This window comes from Aulostomus chinensis, chromosome 12 (assembly GCF_037954235.1).
Source record: "Aulostomus chinensis isolate RoL2024-O1b breed Wild chromosome 12, RoL_Achi_v1.0, whole genome shotgun sequence".
Classification (NCBI taxonomy): Eukaryota; Metazoa; Chordata; class Actinopteri; order Syngnathiformes; family Aulostomidae; genus Aulostomus; species Aulostomus chinensis.
In genome coordinates this window covers 7,762,644-7,785,297 of record NC_141331.1, presented here as the reverse complement: position 1 = coordinate 7,785,297, position 22,654 = coordinate 7,762,644, and the positions used below count along the sequence as shown (strand labels likewise).

The 22,654-nt window shown below is 42.1% G+C and overlaps 1 protein-coding gene and 1 pseudogene across 4 annotated transcripts in view; both read left to right on the top strand.

The window, feature by feature from the left end:
- Nucleotides 1-22,654, top strand: part of epha3 (eph receptor A3) — a 218,958-nt gene that overhangs the window by 66,964 nt on the left and 129,340 nt on the right. For 3 of the 4 annotated variants that reach the window (XM_086219856.1, XM_086219857.1, XM_086219858.1), the window contains one exon: nucleotides 17,873-18,030. In XM_086219856.1, the coding sequence (XP_086075982.1) occupies nucleotides 18,009-18,030 (22 nt within the window). In that variant the 5' untranslated portion in view covers nucleotides 17,873-18,008. Of the gene's footprint in view, nucleotides 1-2,495; nucleotides 2,671-17,872; nucleotides 18,031-22,654 lie in introns of those variants that run through there. The other variant, XM_086219859.1, reaches the window with a different exon arrangement.
- Nucleotides 11,367-13,952, top strand: LOC147251890 (uncharacterized; annotated as a pseudogene).

The following is a 22,654-nucleotide window of genomic DNA, read 5'->3' as shown; positions in this document are numbered from 1 at the left end:
GCCCTGACCTGCATAGTTGTTTTTTTTAATATTTTGCAGTTGAAGGACCACAGATGCAAATTAGCTTTATAGTCAACGGTGGCGTAAAGATTTATTTCGAGCTTGACAAAGAAAGCAAGAAAATATTCTGCTTCAAAGTTGATTAGCGCACACTAATATCCAGTTTTCAAAAAACAATGATGTACACTACTTCACATAACGATGAAAAGCTGTGGATACAAAAAGGATGAAGAAGCAGAAGAAGACAAGGAGCACACGAGAAGGAAGGGAGTAGTGAGACAGAGGCAGGCGCAGCCTCAGGATGAAAGAATGGCTCCACTTCCTTTCTTTCTCTAGGAAGCTGTTACACCTGCCATTACCACAGCACTGGCGGCTGCACACCACGCCTTGGCCACACCGCCTACCTGTGCGTGACAGCGACCTCGCTGAACTGCCGCGTGTCAGACATCCAGATGGTGTTGCTGCTGTTGCTTCCACAACATTAAAGGGCTACAGAATGTGCGTATCTGTGAGGAAACTCAGAGGAAAGAGGCGTTGCAGATGTTGAGGCTGGGAACTGATCGTGTTGTAAACTCACGCGCCTCATGCTTGTATTTCACTCAATATCAAAGGTTAATTATCGATCCACATTGTCATAAAGATTGAAACCAGCAGTGTTATATGTACTTGTAGTGTAGTGAGCCATAACTTTTCCATAAGCACCTTTCAGAGTGAAATGATATAAACTGACTCACATCATAAATCAAGGTCCACTCAATATTTTCTCACCATCATATTCTCCACTGGAGCACAGAGGCGAGGCCAGGAATGTACCTGATGAATGGAACTGATAAGAAGAGTGGCATGCCCCCCCCCCCCCCCCCTTCATTACCGGGGCCCTGTTACCTCAAGACTTTTATTTTAAACTGGTCAGAATATTGCTAAAGTATGCATAACCAAAGTTATTTTGTGATTGTTACATATGTTATTTTTTCTAATTGCAGTGACTTTAGCTTTTTTGAATGATAAAGGTGATAAATCCACCTCCAGTGTTAGCGGACATCCTCTGATGATGGAATGCAATTTCTTTCAGATCCCTTCCAGATCATGATGATCCCTTCCAGATCATGATCATTTCCTTTAGATTCCTAGAATTTAATACTTTGAAATTAAAGTTTCCCAGTTCAAGACAGCAAGTTTGTTTATGGTGAATGGAATCTGAAGACTTTACTTGTGTAACTGCTGATGGTGCTCTTCTTTAAGTGTTACAGCCTGCTGGTCAGACCAGTGTTTCCTTGGTCATTTGTAAAGGTCACCGTCAAGTCCAACAGCCTTTAATTGAACCACTTAATCATTTGTTTCACTCCCACTTTTGTCATTTCCCCTACTAAAGGCAGCCAGATTGAAGCTTGTTTAGCCACTCATTCCGACTGAGGGGGTGCGTCCCGGTCAGAGAGCGGTGTCGGGGTGTTCGTCTGCTGTTGAGTCAAAGGTCTGAGCTGGCATGCATCCCAGAAACTTGCTAAGACCAAGACACTTTTCTGCTCAACCTTTGCTCTCTGCAAGTGCTGTACAAATGTTATATGCAAGTTCTGTTACACACAAGTGCCATATTTTTGTATCTCCAGTTTGTGATTTTGCAGCAAGTCCCAAAGACCCATGTTTTTGGAGAAAAATTGATAGCGCCATTTTAAGATTTATATTTATCATTTATTTATTCCTGTGCATGAAGTAGGGAACTGGCTGTCATGCATTGTTAACTTATTTCTGGGTTTTTAGGATTACTGCACAATTCTATTAGTAATTATACACTCAATGAGAGGAAAAAGAGCTGGACAAATCTCAGCATTTTACAAACAAGTTAAATGACAGCAACCAAACAGAAAGGGAACTTTGTACTGTGTTTACATATGTAAATATGTGCAAATGTGTTTGACACTTCATAAATAATACATTATGCATGAAGAGTTGGTTTTTTTTTTTGTCCGCAGAACTCAACAACTCCTCGTTCCTGACTGTGCATTTTCATCAGCTTTCATTGAGTTGACCGTCTCTTAGAGTGTGTTGTGCTCACTTTCTCACCTCAGACCGTTTGTTTTTGATTGTGCTTTTCCTCATTTCCCCGTTGAGGTTGACGTCATTTTTTTTTTTATGTGTTTCATCGAGTCCCCTTGACAGAGGGCAACATATCATACTTCTTCAAACATTGTGTAGAAATGTAATTTAAAAAAAAAGACCAACAAAAACAATGTGTCCTTGGAAACCGCTATCGATGCCAACCAAATAAAATATAATCCATTATTTGTGTTCTTAAAAGAAATTGCACAATGAAGAAGATATAATGTTATTCCTACTGTATTTGTTTTTGATTGTCTTTTTGAAATTCCCTCCTCTACCTCTCTGGTCTACACCCCAGCAGACTAGGTGGCGGTAATGCGCCTTGCGAGTCGCCACCAGACATAAAATTCAAGAAAAAGCAGCCTGTAACCGGAGCTAACAGCGGAGCTAACAACAGCCAAAGCTACTTTCAGCACGTTAAATGGATAATTACTCACAGAAGATGTACAGTGACATTATGGGTGTGTTGTGAAAAGACCCCGGTGAGATATTGAAGTTCAAGGTTGGATTACAAGGCTTCAGAATGGGATGAAGCGATGGAGGAGCCGGTGGCTAACATCCGGGATCTTTAAAGTAAGTTGCTCGTACGTACACGGTATTGCTGAATTGTCCTATAACTAGTGGAAAGAGGACTTTACTGTTGAATATGACACCACTGAACGCCTAACTCAGTTTTGGTGATTAGAATGACACATAAGAACAGACTTGTCTAAATTGGATAGCAGTCAAGTGGGTATAGCACCGGCTGTTATGAACCAATATCCGATTGGAAATGAATTGAGATGGAGGTTCTGTGGTGGATAGTTTGGGTCTGTTAGCTTTGCTCAGTTTAGCAAAAGCCCTTGGCATAAATTCTGTCAAACTACAGTTTAATCTTCATAAGGGTTAGCTTCATCCAGTTATAGTTGGTCACATTGACCATTTTTAACAATCATAAAACCCATGAGGTTTATTTCAGTAAATAATAGTATAAAGATAACTTTAAAATCAAAACATTATCTGTGTCTCAGTCTACGGTCCAACAATCACCAACATGGCTAATCCATATATCCTTTAGTATGCTGTCACAGCTCTAAAACAATTTTCAATATTTATCTTCTTGGACGGACTAATTCTGAGATGCACTAGAGGCTAAGGTGTAGACACATACAATATAAATTGTCTCGTTAAAAGCATAAGCTTTTCTATTCTAATTTTACTTGAAGTACCACTTAAGGTGGTCTTCAAAGCACAGCTTTGATCATACTATCACTTGTGTATTTGCACGTTTGTGGTCCTTCCCACAAACACAAGGGACTGACTGTCCTGGTTTTTTCAGCCCACCCACATTTGGCAGTGCTGTGAACTGGGTGGCATCGAAAGCCACTAACCGGAGGTGATGGATGGTTCCCACCTGTCAGCCTGCCACTTGTAGTGGTCTTATCCTTTGTAGAACAAATGGAGGTAGAGTAACAGAGAAAGATAAATGTTTTCTTTGGTTGTCTGTGTCTCCATCTCTTAATAGGCTGTGGATAGGAAGGCAAGGGCACTGTAGCCATGATTCATTTTGAAGTCAGTGCAATAGATACACATCGCAACAAACAGTTCTGCATAAATCTTTCCTTCTCTCAGGTTTTTATTTAAGCGGCGATCACTTTTATGAGATTCCTGAAAACAAGCCTGCATTAAGCCTAACGCTTTCATTCTTGTGAACGGGTTCATTGTCATATTCAATAACATGCTGTTGATTTGCCACAAGATTGACTTTCCTAATTTGGCAAGTAAATAATGAAAAATCACTGGGCGCTGTGACAAAGCATCACTATTTGGGATGAAAACAACCGTCAGGTCAATATTCATACCTTGTGATCCTGATTTCACATTAATTGTCCTTTCAAATTATTTTTCTCTATCTTACATGAAAACCAATGAGAATGTTCCCAGTGAATTGATATTCTTTTACTGAATTCAAACACAACAGGAGAAAATGAGTCGATTGGAAGTTTTTTGTAATGTTTTGATCTCATCAGATGTCATCTTTGTAAGAAAAGTGTAAAGACGACATCCAAAATAGACGTATTTCTCCGCAAGGCAACTGGTTTCAATTCCTATGTCGAAAGATTATGTGAGAATCAATCTTATAAGGCTTCTAATTCTGTTTTTGTGTCAAAACTACTAGTAACTTAATTAGATTTCTATTTATTTTTTGAATATTCTTCTGAAATCTGTCTTGGGTCCAAGCACCAACTCAAAACACACATGCAGCTCCTTTGGAGTTTAGTATAGACAGTGCTACGATCAGGGTCTATGTACGATAGATAAATGTAGAGGCTAGAGAGCTTGAAGACAATGTTGCATGTCAAAGCAGTCTATAAATACCCCCCCCCCCCCTTTCACCGGTTCCTCAAGTGCATCTCGACAAGAATATTAATTTTTTTTGCTGCTGACTAGAGCAGGAAATGGGGGAAAACAACTGTTTTGTCCTTGTGCAGAGCTGTTTATGCTTGCGTTAGCCAAAACTCTATGAAAGTGTGTGTGTGCAAGCGTGCGTGTGTGTGATAGCTGACTTGCAAGACAGCACGCGAGAAGAATGAAGACTGAAGTAGCAGACGATGGACGCTGCTCTTATAAACACTGCGTATTTAGACAGAGAAACAGAAGTAAGCATGCAAAAACACTCAAGTGACTCTGAAGTGTTTTATAGAAAAAAATGTTGCAATATATTATCATTTAGCTGTCTTTGCATCAGGTGCGGTGAAGCTCCCTGAGCTTATAGGTCAAAAGCTAAATTTCATCCAGCGAAAGATTATTATCCAATGAAATAGTATCCTGTTTTGAATAGCAAAGGGAGGAAATTCAGCTGGCTTGCAGTACAGAATGTGGGAGCAAAAGGGATTTCATTTCAGTTAGTTTTCCACTTTACCCACAGCATTTCTTCATCACTCCAAAGTCTCTCAATGTATATTATTTTTGCAACAGAGAAAGTTTTACCACAAATTTCCAATAAACCCTGTAATATTCCATAGGTACAAATGGAGAAATGCAAAATAGGCACAACTGCAAGCCTCGTCTCCTTAAACATTCTCGCAATCTCTCACATTCTCAGTTGTGCTATATAATCAGGATGTCCGAGAGCCTTCTGAATATGATCCAAGATATGTGTATTTGTGTGTTTTCATAGACTATCATGCTATGTTTCTATGAGTGCCTTGGCTCAGATTTTAGTGTGTTTGTTTGTGTGGATCTGGAATAGCGTGTCCGAGCACAAAGCAAACAGGATTGTCTAGCATCTTTCTCTTGCTCTGTGTGTGTGTGTGTGTGTGTGTGTGTGTGTGTATACACTGTCTACTCTATATTGTGAGGCTTAGTTTCCCACTGTGGTCATCCAGATTGCCAGCCACCACAGCCCTGTGTAAGGCATGCTAGATAAATCCTGTTTACACACTTTACACACACTTTACACACACACACAGAAACTGGTTCAACTTAACCCCACTGAACTCTGGTAAAATCAGACAAGGAAGGAAGACCATGCTGTGGTGTCGGGCTCCATCAGACATATATTCCATTCATACCATTTAGTACTTGTCTCTCCTTTGTGTGAGGTTGATTTCATTTACTTCTTTTAGCAGCAGAAGTCAGAATAATCCCAGATTGATGAGGACCCTTCACATGAATGCTGTTCTTTGTCTGTTCAAGCTCACATACTGTGCTCAAAATCAGCCTCCTTCAGCTCCCGTGGCTCATTTAAAAAGTTAGATTGATTTATTTCGAGAGTCGAGAGCTTCTCATATCCAAAAGGCAATTAGCAAGCGCTTCTGTTGTTGCAGCAAACAAAGACCCTCGTCATTTTAATTTAATGAGCTAAGTCTGGCTGAGAATGAGAATATCTGTAGGAATTTAATAATGGTTTCCAATCTGGCTCACTCTGGGAAATAAAGACTCCAAACTGGTGTTGTCACAGTGTTAGGTAGCTTCCAAGGATATGATGAAAAAACAGGCGCTGACTGATTCATTCGGAGATGTCCACATGTAATTCCCTGATAAACTTGGTATCTTAGCCAAGTTGGCCTGGTTTTGAAGGGCGTAGTAGTGACTTTATGAGCTCTGAAAGCACACAGATTATTTTACTATAACATCTATGTGTTGTTTGAGAACTATGTACCTATAAATTAATAGTCCACCTTGTAATCCCACTTGGCAGGTCATGGTGCAAGATACATGAACCTATACAGACACCCAATCTGCTAGATTTTTGTTAACGAACATTATTTACTCCATTTTATTGTCAGTATATTTAGCATTATTAAGTTCACATTGAGTATTTTATCAGTCTGTTTAAGGTCATTTGAAAATTGAGAGTCGTGTTTAATTGCAATTGCAACAAATTGCAAAGTTACAATCAGGTGTGACGTTTGGTTAATGATCTCTTACCCCAAAAAGTGACACACAACACACATGAATGGAGTAAACAAGAAGTTACAAACAGCAAAGAACTGCTGTAAACTGTTTTAATAATGTCCAGTATAAACACATGGGGAACCTTCTAACACACCTACAATGACCTCATCAGTTCAGTACAGGCAGTGCACCTGAAGGTAGCCATTTTACGTTTCAGTGTAGGGTCGGGCCCTGTAGCATGGCTCCTGATACTCAAGTGTTGTCTTTGTGGGTGGGATGTTCCAGAGTTTTGCGTAAAGAGCTGTTTTATTGCTTTATTCACCTCCGTGGAGTTGCTTGTCCTGTCATACATCAGTACCATAAAGTGCTCCAACAGTGACTTGGACTGCTCACTCACATCATCTGGCATCTGCATGAGCTGAAGGCCTCGGTTCCTCAGAACTCTGCTTACTCACCACTCAAATGGTGGTGATGGGAATCAGGAGAGGTGATTCCAACCAAAACGCTGCAAAATGATGCAGAATGCATAGTTAAGTTATGATGAAAAGTGAAATGGCTGCCGCGGGTGTCATTAGGAAAATCTTAGAAATAAATTTCAGCGTTCATTGTAGTAAGTTTCATGCTTTAATCATTAAATGCAATATTCATTTTGCTTATCTGCGCCTTAATAAAGTATATAGTAAATGAGTATTCTTTACCACCACCTAGTGGACACAGGAAGTGATATTTGCACCACAGAACACGCAGTTAGTTAATTTAGTCATGCAAAATCATAATATGATCAGTGTTCACCTACCTCTCACTCTGTGGAACAGCTACACACTCCACTGTGTGTGGGGGTGTGAGGTCCCACTCACCAGTGCTCATAGGGTCTGAGCAAGAAAGTGCCAGGAGACCAAAGTTGGGCAGGGCGGAGGTACGAGCTCCACTGGTGCTGTCTTGTAGCTTATGTTGTACATTTTTTTCTAGTTAGGGTAGGCCTGGTCGATTTAACAATTTTATCGATTAATTTAAGTTTTGAGTTAAACATCTGAGTTTTTACTCCTCTTGCAAAAGCGCACCTTTTGTCCCCCAGGAGCTTCCATAGCTTTCCCCCTCACCCCTCCCCCTTGTTTCCTGTGCACCAACATGGCTAACAAGAGCAAGAAGTTTGTTTATAAGAAAGGAGTATCGTCAGTGGTTTGGAACTGGTTTGGGTTTGCGGCGACAGACGTTGAACAAGTGACTGCACGCTGCAAAGTTTGTCTGAAGCCCATTGCAACAAAAGGCAGCAGCACAACAAATTTATTTCAGCATCTAAAACAGGGGCATCCAGGCGAGTGGGAGAAATGCCGCTCTTTGCGAGGGGAACAGGACCTCTATAACTGACAAACTCACACTAAAAACAGCTTACTGTGGTGGAGTCATTTACACACGGGAAAAAATCATGAATCAAATATTTTGCGATATCGCCCAGGCCTAAGTTTCGGGTTACAGACTCTCCATATCACTTGTACAATTAACCAGTAACTACAAAACACGGAAATAAACAAATTTCAATCTAGTTTTTATTACTTTGTCATTATACCGTTTTCTTAAAAATATTCCGATAATATTGTTGTCATGAGTTCGTTTGCCCAATATGAGGAGATACTCAGAAAGTTGATTAGATGACAGGCCTAGTAGAAGCACCAAGTTTTTTTGGAACTCCCAGATGGGAAATCGGCTTCATGACAATGACGATACAGAGGCAGTGTGCTTTTACGTGAATAATGGATGCTTTGTATTGAAGGGAACAGATTGCTGCCCCCCTCCCTTCATTTTTTCTCTTTTCTTTTTCACGGAGCTCAGTAATATTGAAGTGTTTTGACTGATTCAGTTGTTCCAGTAAAGAGCGAGAAAGCTAACCATGCTCCCTCAGACAAAGAACAGACAGAGATGCGTGATTCCCATAATGCTAAACAGACAGTTCTATTCTCACCAAACTCACAGACCAGTATACTTGTACAACTATATAAAGGCCAAATTTTCAAGTTTCCATTCAGATTTTCTTCCATAGAAATAAAATGTGAATGGTAATCATACTATTGTTCATTCTAAGACTGAGAGAGTGGATTACTAGCAGACTTCTGTCTGTGCTCCTGGCCTGTCTGCAAAATAGAAAAAAGAAAAGAAAAAACAGCCTGTTAGCATTCAAACTGAGGACTATGGTATTGTGGCACTAATGGAGCATTAGATTGGGGTTAAGCGGATGAATGGGGAGTGGTCCACTAGCTCTGGCCTGGGGCTAAGCATACAGGGCAATCGCTTAGCATTAGCATAATTGCTGGACACCGGAGCACAGCACACTGATTGAGCTGGGAGGACTGGTGCTAAACTCCAAGAACGGCCCTTGGACAGGAAAAAGAGAATGGATGGATCTCTTGGTAAAGTGGTTAGAGAACCTAGAAAACTGCAGGCATGATGCACAGCTACTCTGGCTAGACTGCAGTGAATCACTTCTGTTATTCATTGCTGAAGAGTGAAGGAAGCAAAGGATTTGTGCATCTGCAAAGAGAACAGCCATTTGTCCGCTCACAATTACCCTAATAAAGGAGCTTTACAACAAGTCTGTCCTTCCGGGAATCACAACTCTTGACAAACCAGATAAAGAGGAAAATATTTCAATGTATGTACGTGTCACCGCACAATAGTCCCTCAATTTACCCTTCCCCTCTACTCATGGAATATTTTGAGTTTAATGAAGGTGGAGAAACATCACACTGCCCAGGACTCTAATGGGACTCTAGAGTCCCAAACCAATTTTGTTGGTCAATGGCGAAACCCAAACCAGACCCAGACACGATGCAAATCGCACAGATGGAGGAGTTACAGTTTGAAGGGGTTGGAAAGAGGTTGTGTTCAGGAGCTTTTGGCAAATAGTTGGTATGATACAAATGATAAGGAGTTAAAAAGATTTTAAAAAAGGTTTCATTTACACAGATGCCAGTAACGACCCTTGACCTTAATCCATATAAGATGATGTTTAAAGGTCACCTAGAATGAAAGTCATCGTTTTCGTGTTTTTGGTGTTTATTCAACGTCCCCCAGTTGTGGGGAATACACACGAAGTGTGAGGCAGTGTCATAACCTCTGTTTGAAGTATCTCCCCTTTTTTGAATCGCTGCGGGAAAATGGACCAATGCGATTTTGGCTGAAGTGTTACGTCACAGTTCAGTCAGTGCCCCCCCCCCAAACACTCGCACACACTGAACCCACCCCTTTCACACACGCCCCTTCGACATATTTCGGGAGGGGGCAATTATGCAAGCGAGTCGAGTGAGTGCAGCTCTCTCGTGTCGCTTGCTGGCGTCGCTCGCTGGCGCGACACAAACTGGAGGCTGCAGCAGCAGCACTGACTGAGCAGATTGATTGATTGAATGAATGGCCGAGATAGAATTGAGACCTTTGTTTTATCTGCACTGTCTGTCGCTAGCTGGCCTGGCCTGGCTTGAGGGGAAAGGAATCTCGCCAGCCAGGCAGGCTACCAAGGGGCCAGGCCACCGGGAAAACTACCGGTTGTCCCGACGGTCACCCGCCACTGCATATACAGCTGGATCCACGAATGGGCCGTGGCTACTTGGCATCTTATCTTACGAATGTTATTGTATGATATGGAATGTTGTCAATTGACAGTAGCAGTCACACTTAGCACCGGCGACAGTTAGCCGAGAAAGTGGGAGTACTTTCTTTTCAGGGACAGTGAGGGCAGCCAATCACCGAGTAGTAGTTAAATGAGGTTGCCAGATAAACAACGGCAACCGATCGCCGTCAACTCATGCACTTGCATAAATAATGAGGTTGCCAGATAAGGTCGGAAACGACCCCAATAGGGACAAACGACGCATTCTAAACCCAACATGGTAACATAGCGGTTTCAGAGAGCCTTTAGGAAGCTTCTGAGCCATGACAGACCCAACCATTTTTTTGTGGGGTTGCATATCACACCACAGAACAAGAATTAATGCCCCGTTCAACCACTCTATGGCACCTTTAAATATTGCCTGTAAAGTGGTAACATGAATTTGTCATGGAATATTATGTTAATATGTTACACAGGTTAGTCAGGACAGGTCATTTAAATGGTAGCGTCTTATTCAGAGAAGTTCCTTACCTGGTTAATATTGTATTTTTGATTGTTGGTTGGGTTTCAATGCTCTTCATTCTTGATCAGCCATGTACGTTTGGCATATGTAAAATATTCAAACTAAAAACGTGTAAAGTGGTTTGAATTCAGTATAAAGGGTTTTACTGTCTATATAAATGTATCAGACAAGCTAGGTTTAGCTGCAAGGTTCTTATGATCAGGAATAATCTTTCTGCTTTTATGATGAATCAACTGGAGTTTAGCTGTGAAGTGGGATTGGTTTAACACCATGACATAGATCCTGATTTTTGTGGGGCGCAGGCCTCAATGGTTTCTAAACTCAGGGCCACTGGCCTCTACATCGCTCCTGTGAGGGTTCCCTGAATCCAGACAAGTGTTTCCCCTCCCACCTAGAACTATTGCTCCACTTCCCTCGCCTTGGGTTCCTATTCAGCCTGTTTACCATGCCACCAGTTCTATTCAAGCCCCAGTAAGCAGGTCTTCCAAAGCCTTACAGAGCCACTGAACTCTTCCTAACCTACTAATCAGACCTCTCCTCCCTTTCAGCCCTTAAACATAAAGCTTTATCTTGACCACCATTTTGTAGGTCAGCCACTGTGGGCTTTGTGCAGGCCTTAGCACCACCAGAGACAGATCCTCCTCCTATTGATGCATCTTAAGCAGCTCCCTGAGCCATCCAGACACCTCCCCTTGCAGTGGAGGCATCCAGAGGCATCCAGTTTATTAAGCTGTCACTGCGCATCTAAATCTGTTCCCTATTGCAATGGTACAGGCCTTTCCAGAAAGAGAGAGAGCCTTTGTGTGCCACCAAGGTATTCAAAGAACTATAAAAAAAACCCACACACTAAAAGTAATGCACACACACCGTTAAAATGAGATGCAAATCCGACGATTCACTTGGAAGTAAGAGTGTGCTTTTCTTTGTGAGTGTATATATGTGCATCTTGTGTGCGTTGATGCTTGCATGTGGCACCTGTTGTTAGTGTGTGTGTGTGTGTGTGTGTGTGTGTGTGTGTGTGTGTGTGTGTGTGTGTGTGGGACTTAATTCATGTTGGTCTCAGTCTGTGCTGCCATAGCAGTCCTGTACAGTTGAGCCGCATAACACAGTTGTTGATATGGGTGTATTGTGTGACTGTGGCAGGGAGAGAATCGCACAAGGACGCAGGACAGTGCTGCCAGTCGAAGCTGGCTACAGTGAGGGCAAACATGTCCGAGGACATCCGCAATGTATAAGATGCAACACAAGGTGGCGGAGATTTTTTTGCTGGGGGGGGGGGGGGGGGGGGGGGTGTTAAATGTAATGGAAATAAAGGATGAACTGGATCCTTGTCAAGACTTCCAACTTCTTTGTTTCATACAGACAATCAGCACTCACACATCGGATTTGCAAGGCTAATGGGAGTTTAGGGCTCTTGTTTTTACAAAGGGGCTTCAGATGGTGCTGACCCCTAAATTATAGAACCTGAAAGCTCCAGCATAATCAGTACAGTACAGTAGCCATGGTCTACTGCAGCACTTCCTGCCTGCACAACGTTCAGGGACGTGCGATATTCCGATGCCTGATATGTTACGACTAACCCTGGCTGATAGTTATTGAAAGATGTCAATAGTGTCTGTATAAAAACAAAATTCATGTAACATTCATGTTTTGTCTATGTCTATTTTCCATGTGACATCCCACTTGTGTAAATTGTATTCTGGATCATGATTGCGTTTTAGTGATGTCACAACTCCTGTGCAAACACACTCATGTGAACTCCTGCTGTGTCATGAGGCAAGTGAGTCTTATGAGACTACGACTGAGGAGGCCCAGAAGGAGCTGAGGGACCTGATGGATGTCTACCGGCAGGCCAAAGCCAATGAAGCGCTCCTCCATGATCAGATAGAGCAGCTGGAGGATAAGCTGGTTCAGTCCCAGCAACACTCTCACACTCTCCAAGAGGCCAACAAGAAACTGGAATCACACTCTCGCACCCTCCAAGAAGTGACTCGGGATCAAGAGTTGAAAAACCAGCTACTAGAGAAGACCGTTATCAGAGCAGGCAGCTGAGAGGGAGGAGCTACAGCGCCAGTTCACACTAGCCAGTGCTGAGCAGCAGAAAGCTGTAGAAAAAGCTGATGAGGTGGCCAAACTGCATGAGAGCAGGGCTAACACACTGAAGGAGCTGTGGGCCAGGATGGAGGACTTTGGCAAAGGTAAATGTGCATTGGAGAAAGCAGTTATGGAACTCTCCGAGCGCAACAGTGCCTTGGAGAAGGAGCTGGACAAGGCTAATGACAAAGTCACTTTGCAGCTTGCTGTGGAAGCTCAAAAAGAGAAGGAGGTAGCTTTGTCCACAATTAAATGACTGGAGGAGAAAACAGAGTATTACAGACAATTCAGCAAGAAACGCATAGATGACTTGTTTAAGGAGTACAAGCAGCGAACTGAAAGTATGGCTGAGCAGCTATCTGCATTGGAGCTGACGTGCTGAGAAACAAGCACAGTTGGAGAGGTCCTCAAGAGAGAAGAGGCACCTCGAGGAGAAACTGGAGGTGCACGACCAGTACACCAGGAGAGAGTCGCATTTGCAGGAGATGGACGCCCTTCATCAGAGGTGTCTTGATGCAGAAAGGACGAAGGAAGAGATAAGAATTGAGCACAACACCACCCTAAAAAAGATGGAGGTCACCCACACCAGGAAGCTGTCAAGCTGCCAGAACGAAGTGAAGCGGCTGCAGGACTGTCTGGCTGCATCACAGGAGGACCCTGTTAAGCTGGGCAAGGAGCTGGTCCAGATGCGAAAGGAGAACTCCCAAGATCTGCATGAAGATGCACAACATGCGCATATCCGAATCACTGGTGCAAGACAAAGCTGCACAAGTGGTGCTGCAGGGACCTGGTTTTCTAAAAGCCTTGAACCAGAAAAGGGCTCATGCTTTGGATGCTAAACTGTCTTACATCAAGAAAGAGCGGAATCAGCACAGGCAGCATTTACAAGAGCGAGCTGTTCAGTTCAATGAAGTTGGAGAACTTTGAACTCCAGAAGAAGCTGGTGCTGGCAACACGAGAGCTGGCTGCTCTGAGTCACAGGGAGACGGTCTAGTCAGCACCCCTTGGGCCCTCAGAGCTCTGCATCCCTGCTGCTGCTGCTGTTGGATGTTCTGCCTCCCAGAATACACCTGTGAGCTCTGTTCCCGTGATCCTCTTCGGCCACTTGTGCTTTCATTCCCTTTAATATCTATTCAGCAGATTATTTATTTATTATAAAGATATTCAGGCTTACAGGGAATGACTAAATCGAGACAGAGCCTTTGGGGAAAAAAATACTTGAAAACTATATATAAAGTATTGCAAAATGACACAATCAATAACTCAATAAAGTCCAAATTACAATGAAAACATTCCAGATAAATTTGCTGAGATTTTCCACTGAATTACGATAAAAGACACTGTTCATGAACCATGTATTATTTACCTTGCTTCCTGAAGCAGTAAGGGATGAAAACCACGGAAATCACCGTACTCAGCCAATGTAGCTAATAGTTAGCCTGGCGAGCTAGCGCTAACAATAGGGAGCTAATGAATTAGCAGCAGCTACTGAGTTAAATAAACTTGGATGGAATCACTTTAACCAGCGACCACTTAGGTGACACTTACCTTCAGTAGAGGCTGTCTTAATATTTTCTGGTTTTCATTTATCTCTTTTTTTCCTTTCCTTCACATTTTAATCACCGCAGCTCCGACATCGTACTCTCTCCCTGAGTCCACCATTCTTCTCACCTTGAGTTTGCAAAAACAGTCTGTGGCGCTGTGTCCAAAATGCCATACTAAACACTATTTACTCAAAAAAGTAAATCTCAATAGTATGCATCTATTCAGACATACTACTCAGACTGGATAGCGACTTGGATGGGGTGTGTTTCAGATGCACTAAAAAATCTCACTTAAGCCCCTGTCACCCTGCACCAAAAACACAGCATTTTGACCCACGTCCACCGACCCTCCAAGCGACCTGGGTATTTAGGGGCTCGGCTGTTGGCTGTTCGGCAACCCGCGTTGTCTCAGGTTTCCTGCGACCTTCCTGTCGCATTCTGATTTTGTGTGATTCTGTGCCTCCTGTTAGGCTGTCATTGTGGAAGCTCCGGAAAAAAATAAATGAACAAAATTGGGCTGGGCTGTGAGAGCTCATCTCTCTCAACTCATCTCTCAATAAAGTTTTGGCCTCTGCCACAAGATCAGTCTTCCTGTTGATGTCCCTGAGACTCTTATTTCACTCCTTTTTTTTCAAACAATTTACATGTGTATGATCTTACGTGAATTAATCTACGTCATGCTTGGGAACTCCCACCAACCAGGAACCGTAACGTGAACTGTGCAAGCGCGATCATGTTTATAAACAACTTGTATAGCAATCTTCACATCTTTTACCGATCATGGCAGCGCACTGGCAAGATCCTGAAGTCCACGAGCTGCTCGCCATCCGCGGTCAAGAGAAGATCCGGCGGCAGTTTTCTGGAACCATACTGGACACAGTGATTTATGGGAACATCACCGCATTTTGAGACATGGCGCACTTTCATGTGTTAGGTTGACGTTGTCAGCGCGATGACGTACGAGAGAGAAAAACACAGGCATGCAGCCCCCACAGCGGGAGGTCAGACGCGCGTCTGCTGGAAGCTTGAATGCCCTAATGCAGAGCAAACGCGGGTACAGAAGCCCACTTTGACACGCGTTTTTCAGTGTGACAGGGGTATGACGATAGTTTTATACCATACTGTCTTCATCTTGCCTAAAGCTCTTTGAATTCAGAAAGCTGCAGACAAATAAACTCCGTGCTTGATATTCTGATGCCGGTGGTTTTGTCAGGATCTATCTGTGTGTTTGGCTAAGGAGTGGAAATTAAAGGCTCAATTGGTAAACACTGGCATTAGGAAGGAAAAGGACCACTGAGCCATTTAATAACGGCCCTTGTTGTTAATGATCACGACTCAGGCTCAGACAGTAGTGTCTTACACACACACACACACATATATATGTATATGTGTGTGTGTGTGTGTGTAAGACACTACTGTCTGAGCCTGAGTCGTATATATATATATATATATATATACACACACACCTGGGGAAAGACACAGGAAGAGGAAATGAGCTAGTGATCCTACTCTGCCTTGTACTGCACCTTCCCACTAATAAATGTTAAGACTTCTGTTGGTGAACATCGAGCTGCACTTGTCTTACTCACCCTCTACTGTTCTTTTTTCAGAAAAGTCCCTACTTTAGCTAGCTTGAAGGAAAACATTTCACTCATGAGTTTTAGTATCAGTATCACAAGTGCTGCACTTGTGTTTTTATTTCTCCGTGTATTAATCTTATGGAAATTGGAGCTAAGTTTAAGAAGCTAGATATTTCCCATGGTGTGGTTCTTTGAAATAGGTTACATATGGATGTCCTCAGCCCACTCATGTCTGCGATTCATTTCTCCATCGGTTCCCACTCCTTTCTCATGTGGATGTATTGTTGCGCGGAGCGACAAGCATGCTTGGTTGCTCGCTAAACAAACAGTATTGCCTTACTCGCTTGAATTTGTCAATTTTGTCTGGTAATAATATCAGGTGAGAAGACGGAGGAAACAGTGAACCTGTATGAGTGTTACAGATGGTGCCATCACATGAAAATAGGTATAATTGCACTGTACTGGTTAAGTAAACCTTCAGTAGAGATCAGGTTGCACTCGGCTGCCCTCCCTCGTGCATCACCGAGTGGTTAGATGGTGTTTGAACTGGGGAATACAAGATTGTATAAGTAGATAATACATAAAATACTGGAAAGGAATCCATCATACTTCTGTCTGACATGAATTGTCTGGAGACAATCAGATAAATGACACATTATTATTAGTTCTATATTTTACCACGAAATGGAGCTGATTTGACTATAACATTTTTCTGACATCTTTGAGGAAGATTTTCATGACAACAGACTTTGCAACATCTGTTCACGCATGAAAAATAAACGTTAAAATCCATGTAAAATTTCACAAATGTAAATTAACGACAAACTGTGATTTGCTACAAAATAATAGTGTTCAAAATACCTTTCAGTCAAGTTCTCTAACATTTTGTGGCTTTTTTTTTTCTAAAAATTATTTCCAAGCCTTGAAAACTGTCATAAGTATTTATTATTCATGTGTGAACTTTGTAAAGAAACCATAAAATCACTGCAGTTTACAATAAGCTATTTAAGCTACACTGCAAGTATAAAGGTTGTCCCCCCCCCCCCACACACACACACTTTTAATCATACATCTTTGGAATTGCAGAACATTTATGGAAACAATAACTGTAATGGCCAATTGTTCGGCCCTTTGAAAGATATATTGCTGCAATGGATTGCTATAAGTTGGTTAATGTATTAAAAGTGCAAAACAAATAGGCAAACAGCCTCGGACCACAAACATTAGACACATTAAAGCCTGGAGCACTTCCAGGGAAATCTTTCAATTACACAGAGTGAATACCACTCTGTTTCCAGGGCAAGATGGACATCTTAGAGAATGGCTTGTCAACCAAGCAAACTACACTATAGATTTAATTAGAATAACACATCTAGGAGCTTATAGTTGCTTGAATGAGGATGTATCGTAACGGACAGGTGGACGGGAAATCGATGCTTTGTTCGCGAGGAAGATCTGGTTCAGGTAAAGAAGCTCTGCTCGACAGAGAAAGGTGGAAAGACAAGGAGAAAGGGTGATTTATTAACTGGAGGAGTCATTCTCAAGGGAAATGACCAAGCTGTCTTCCAGCCACTGTAATTGTAAGGAAAGAAAAGGGGGAAATCCGTCTGCTTTGGGAAGAGGTCAGAGAAGATGGAACTTAAGTAGTTAAATATTTGCACTAATATAAAGAGCAAATTTGCCGATGTATTTACCTGTTGCCACTGTCTAGACTTGAGGTCAATATATAACGTGACACCACCTCAGGTGCAGTAGCTCATTTAGTCTTTGTTTCTATTGTTTGTTCAGTAGTTGAGGGTAAATAACATGCCACCTCTGGGCTAGAATGTACATTAACGCAACTTTTGATAGGATTCCACTCAAATGAACAATTCCTACTTGAGATGAGTTGCAGACATTTTAGACTTTCTCCCTGATTGTATTTGACTAGTTACTGTATTTCCATGTCCGGTTGTTGCTCCTTCCACACTGCTGATGTAGGCAGGGCTGCAGGCTAATTCATATTTCCTCCGGTACATGAAGAGTCACCTGCATCTTTTCACCTGTCTTTCAGGACTTTAGCCCGGAGGATGTTGTATATTGGAGGGTAATGCCATTCTTCCATGCTCCGAATGGACTCCTTGACTGACCAGAGGAGGCACTAGTGCAGAGCCTCTGGTGCATACCCTCATCTGGCCTCACACCTGCAGATGTGCACAATTGTGTCTATAGGTACGTCCAAACAGCTGGAAATGACAGTGATGTTTTTGGTGTTCAGTTTGATACATAACACGACACAGAAAGCCGGTGGGAGGGAGGCAGTGTGTGTCGGTTGCATGTGCGGCTGAAAGCTAACCAACGTGATCTCACACACTGACCGTGACCTCCCGACACCACATCTTGGAATGGTGGCATGCCGTGTTCAAATTACGTGCCACTACCACAGAAGCAAAAGAATGTCAGTTAGGATCCTTTTGCGATGGGAGATACATGGTTTAACAAAGTAACGCTATGGTTAATGTTGTTTGTAGTTTGAACAACATTAGCACAACATTATTTTTTTATTGTCATTTGAATGAATTTGCAAACAGCTGGTTTGAATAAAATTCCCTGTCGCAAAATGATATTTTATGATGTGTCAAAACCAGTCAGATCTGGTTAGTCAGAAATTCACGAAGGGAACCAGAGTTCGTGCCCGCTTCGACAATGTGTCCCAAATGACTTTCCATTGGAATTGTTTCTCTGTTGTAGCCACCTAATTTGAACACAATACAAGCCACCATATTGTAATGCAGTGTTAAGAGGTCGTAATAATGTCACATATTTTCTGCGAGTCCTAAACAATATCCTATCTGAAGCCAAGTTTGTTGAAAAACCACATCTTTCAGTAACTTGGAAGTTCATTCCAGTTAAGATCGTCTGCCTGTCAATGTGATGGTGTCCCTGCTAAAGTCTAGAGCATCCATGAAAGACCAGTCTGTCAGTGCACTCTCAAGCACTTTCTGCCAGACATGTGGTTCTTATTTTGTAGCCAGAGGAGTAGATTAACATAAAAGAGGGTGTGTAACAGTTCTTGCATTCAAAACCCTGCCTGGAGCAAGAGGAGAGGCCGTGGCTGGATTATCTCATTTAAGATCCTTTAAAACGCTGTTTACCTTGCAAAGTGCACATCTCAGTGAGGTATTGCTGTGGCAGCAAGCATAACAGGGTCAGTACAGTATTAACTGACAATCTCCTTTGGCAGATAACTTAACTTGGCAAAGTAAACATGCTGAAATGCACAACTTCCTCACAACTTGTATTTCATCTTTCATCAGGCTGAATAAAAGAAGTAAAAGAGCAGGTCAATTAAATTCTAATCTGCTTATTGCTGTTAAGATTCACTACGGAGTAAAACAAACCATATCAGGACCTCTGCCGGGACAAAAAGAATCATTGCACACATTCACAACTGAGACTCATTTTCCAGCTATTTCCTTCGATTTACCCATTGACCTGTGTAGGGAGGAGTCTCCACCATGGTTGATGTGCATGACATACATGTCAAACACACCCTTGGTAACATGATATGGAAGCTATTGAAAAAAATAAACCCAATGCATGAATTTATACTTAAATATTGAAAGAAAATAGAGGAGGGGAAAAAAATGCAGAAATCCTGAGGTCACATGACATGGAAGCTATCGATGGGACAAGATATATTCAGCAGTGTATATATTTTTTTTATTATTTTTTTTTTCTTTGTGTCCTGTATTTCCAGTTTAGTACCAATGACTGGTGCTGAAATTAAAACTGGAAAGACGTGTCTCGGAAAATGTAGGCAGAGAAATTACTGGTCTTGGACCCATACTGGTTTTTATAGTTGGAGTCGAAGCATCATTCTTGTGTTCAGTTTCATCTTTTACCACTCATTCCTGCCACCATGATAAAAGTGGCAGGAGGAATGTTCTTATTTAGCAGCTGGTTTTGTGAGCTCACAGTGTGAACAGATATGAAAGAAGCCATTAAACTTGAAGTTCCGTGTTTCTGTCCAGTGGTTTGGAGCAGTCAGGCTTGTTTGAGTCAGTTTTTATTGGACAGCGAGAAATGATTGTTGGTTCAGAACAGCAGTGGCAACACCCGAAGACGTTAGCGTAGATGCTGCTATCCTGTAGAGTTTGTTATGTATTATTAGTTATATATTATTTTAATGACGGGCAGAAAATGACAACGAAGGTTTTTGTCAATGGAGAAAGTTTCCCGCCCTTTTACCAGCTGGTTTCAGCTTCTACCTCAGTTTGTTTGTTAAAATGAAGGCGTGTCTAACATTTAATTCTTGGCAAAGGAAAACTCAAACTGTTTTCAGATGCAACAACTGTGCAGCAACAACTACAACAACTTTGATTGTAAATCTCACAACCACCAGAGGATCGTCCTTCTTGCTGCCACTCAGCTGTAGAAATATTCTGTGTAACTCCGTATCTGGGCAAAGAACAGATTTGAAGGGAACCTTTGTCTGAGAAAAATTATTTAATTTTGTGCACCTTGAATAAATCATAATACAGCTGGTAATGAATATCCACTTTCACTTTTTCATTACTCAATTCCGTCATGTTATTAAGCCCTAAATATAGCCTCATTACATATTCCATTTCTACTAGCCGATTCAAAAAAAGAAACGGTCCTCTGACCATCAGGTATGTATTTCACTTCACCGTTCATGCCACGTCTCTGCTCCTTTTCTTCTCCCTCTCACTCCATCTCCTTGAATTATAGCTACCGTTCACATCTACCACCTCCAGATAAAGGAGGACTTTGCAGCTGGAATTGGAAATAGATGACGGAACCTGGGTGAAGCACTTGGATGAAAGGTCCAATTATTTTGCTGATTCGTCTCAGGAAATGTCTCACAATGACACTCATTTAGTCTAGGTAGAGCTCTATATGCAAGCTGAAATGTCACCCCCTTTCCACTCAGCACAATAGTAGCTATGATTTTTCTAAAAGAATTGTAGGTCATTTGGGAAAGATTCAGTTTTCTTAACTGCTAATCCACCACCAAATAAGCCTTGTTAGCTCAGCCAAATATATCCAATTAAAGAAGATAAATCTGTAATTAGAATGCAACATTATGAACTTGACCCCGGAGGTGGGGCAGATGATGTCTGAATCTGAGTCAATGAGCTAATCTATCTCGACAGAGGAGTCAAAGGTCGTGGATGAAGCTACGATAACAGACAGGCCCAATGAATAACAATAGGTGGATTAAGTGAATGCCAATCCCTGTTAGAGAGGAGATTTGACCAATAATGTCCAACAAATTTCACATTGAGAATAGAACTCATTGTTTCCCACTGACTGGTAGAGAGTTTGGCTTTTGGTGCCTTAACTGCTTGTGGTCTTAAAGTTATTTTGGGAGTTGGTTTATCATTTACCCGTAAATACACTGGCGAGGATTGTCAATTATCCAAGTCATGTTTTATCCAAGAGCTCAACGAATGCACCGTTGAACTCAAGCAGATTCACAGCCTGTTTCCGTATTCGTGCCTTTAAATGCAAGTGGTGAATGTTAAAACTACAAAATGCATCACATTCACTGCCAATGTGCATACTTCAACTGTCAGTGTGTTAATATTGTTCTTTTCACTGTATGTATTCAGATTACCAGAAGTGTGAGGGGGCGGGTGTGTACTTCTTTCCCAGTGTTGTCATTCATGTAAAGCAGATTTATTGTGCCACCTTAATTTTTCTTAAGTTATTTATTGACAACTGGGGGTTAATTTTTTTTTGGCATTGTGTTTCAGTTGGTTGACTATTATATATTCGGGTGTGAGTGTCTCTGTTCCCACTGGAGATGACCGATGAGGTCCTCACTTGCAATCCTCAACAAAACTCACTGTGGGGGAGGACACACACTCTTGCTTGACCCCTGAGGGTCACAGGAGGCCTGTATGATGGAGATAGCTGGAGAGAGTCTGATAATAGAGTAGAATCATAATATGTGGTGTGTAGTTTGTGCATATATGTGTTCGTGTGTGGCCTGCATACATGCATGAATCCCTCCCCCGTTCAGTGTGTTTGCACACTCAGAGCATGCACCACTGGACTGAAGGGGACAACACGACTTTTTGTCCCCTCACTTTTTTAAGATTTTGTCGTAACGCGTTGGTAATGTTGGCAATCATATCCACACTTATCTTCCTCAACAGATAATTTTGATGTCGACCTTGCATGATTTTGGTAAAAAAAAAAAAAGTCACTTCGGATCTGTGTCTGATTATAGTAATGTTGGGCAGCAGAGAGTTGTCTCACAGACGTGACCCTGAACCCCCTCAGACATCTGGGGGTAAATTTCCTGCATTGTGTGCCAGTGGAAATGGCTCTCTTTCCTGACAGGTGACGTGCGTACTGTATCAACAGGAGCCGGGGCACTCCTCCTGGTCGGCACGACATTGTCATTTCGAATGCGACAACACTCATGAAGTGTTTCCCAGATGAGTGCTGAGTACATACACACTCACTTATATTTGGCAGACTTTTGACAAAAATTGATGGAAAAATTTTGCAACCATTTTAATCTGGAATTACCTTGACAGGGAATTTATTTTAACAATATTTTAGTTTTAGAAATCCTGTTGGCTAGGTTAGCATCAATATTTAGAAGCCTATTAAGTCAACCGAAGCTGGATATCCCCCCACAATAAAACTCATCATGGTATGCACGCTAGTGTTGAGCGTACGTATATGTGTGCTGTGTGGTTGCTGCCTTGCTGTGAATGGTCAGTCCTGGATTAAGGGCAGTGCAGTTTTCCATGTGATAGGCAGCAGATAAGAGTGTTTTCATGTCCGTCTCCACTCTTAGGGGAGAAAATCCTTG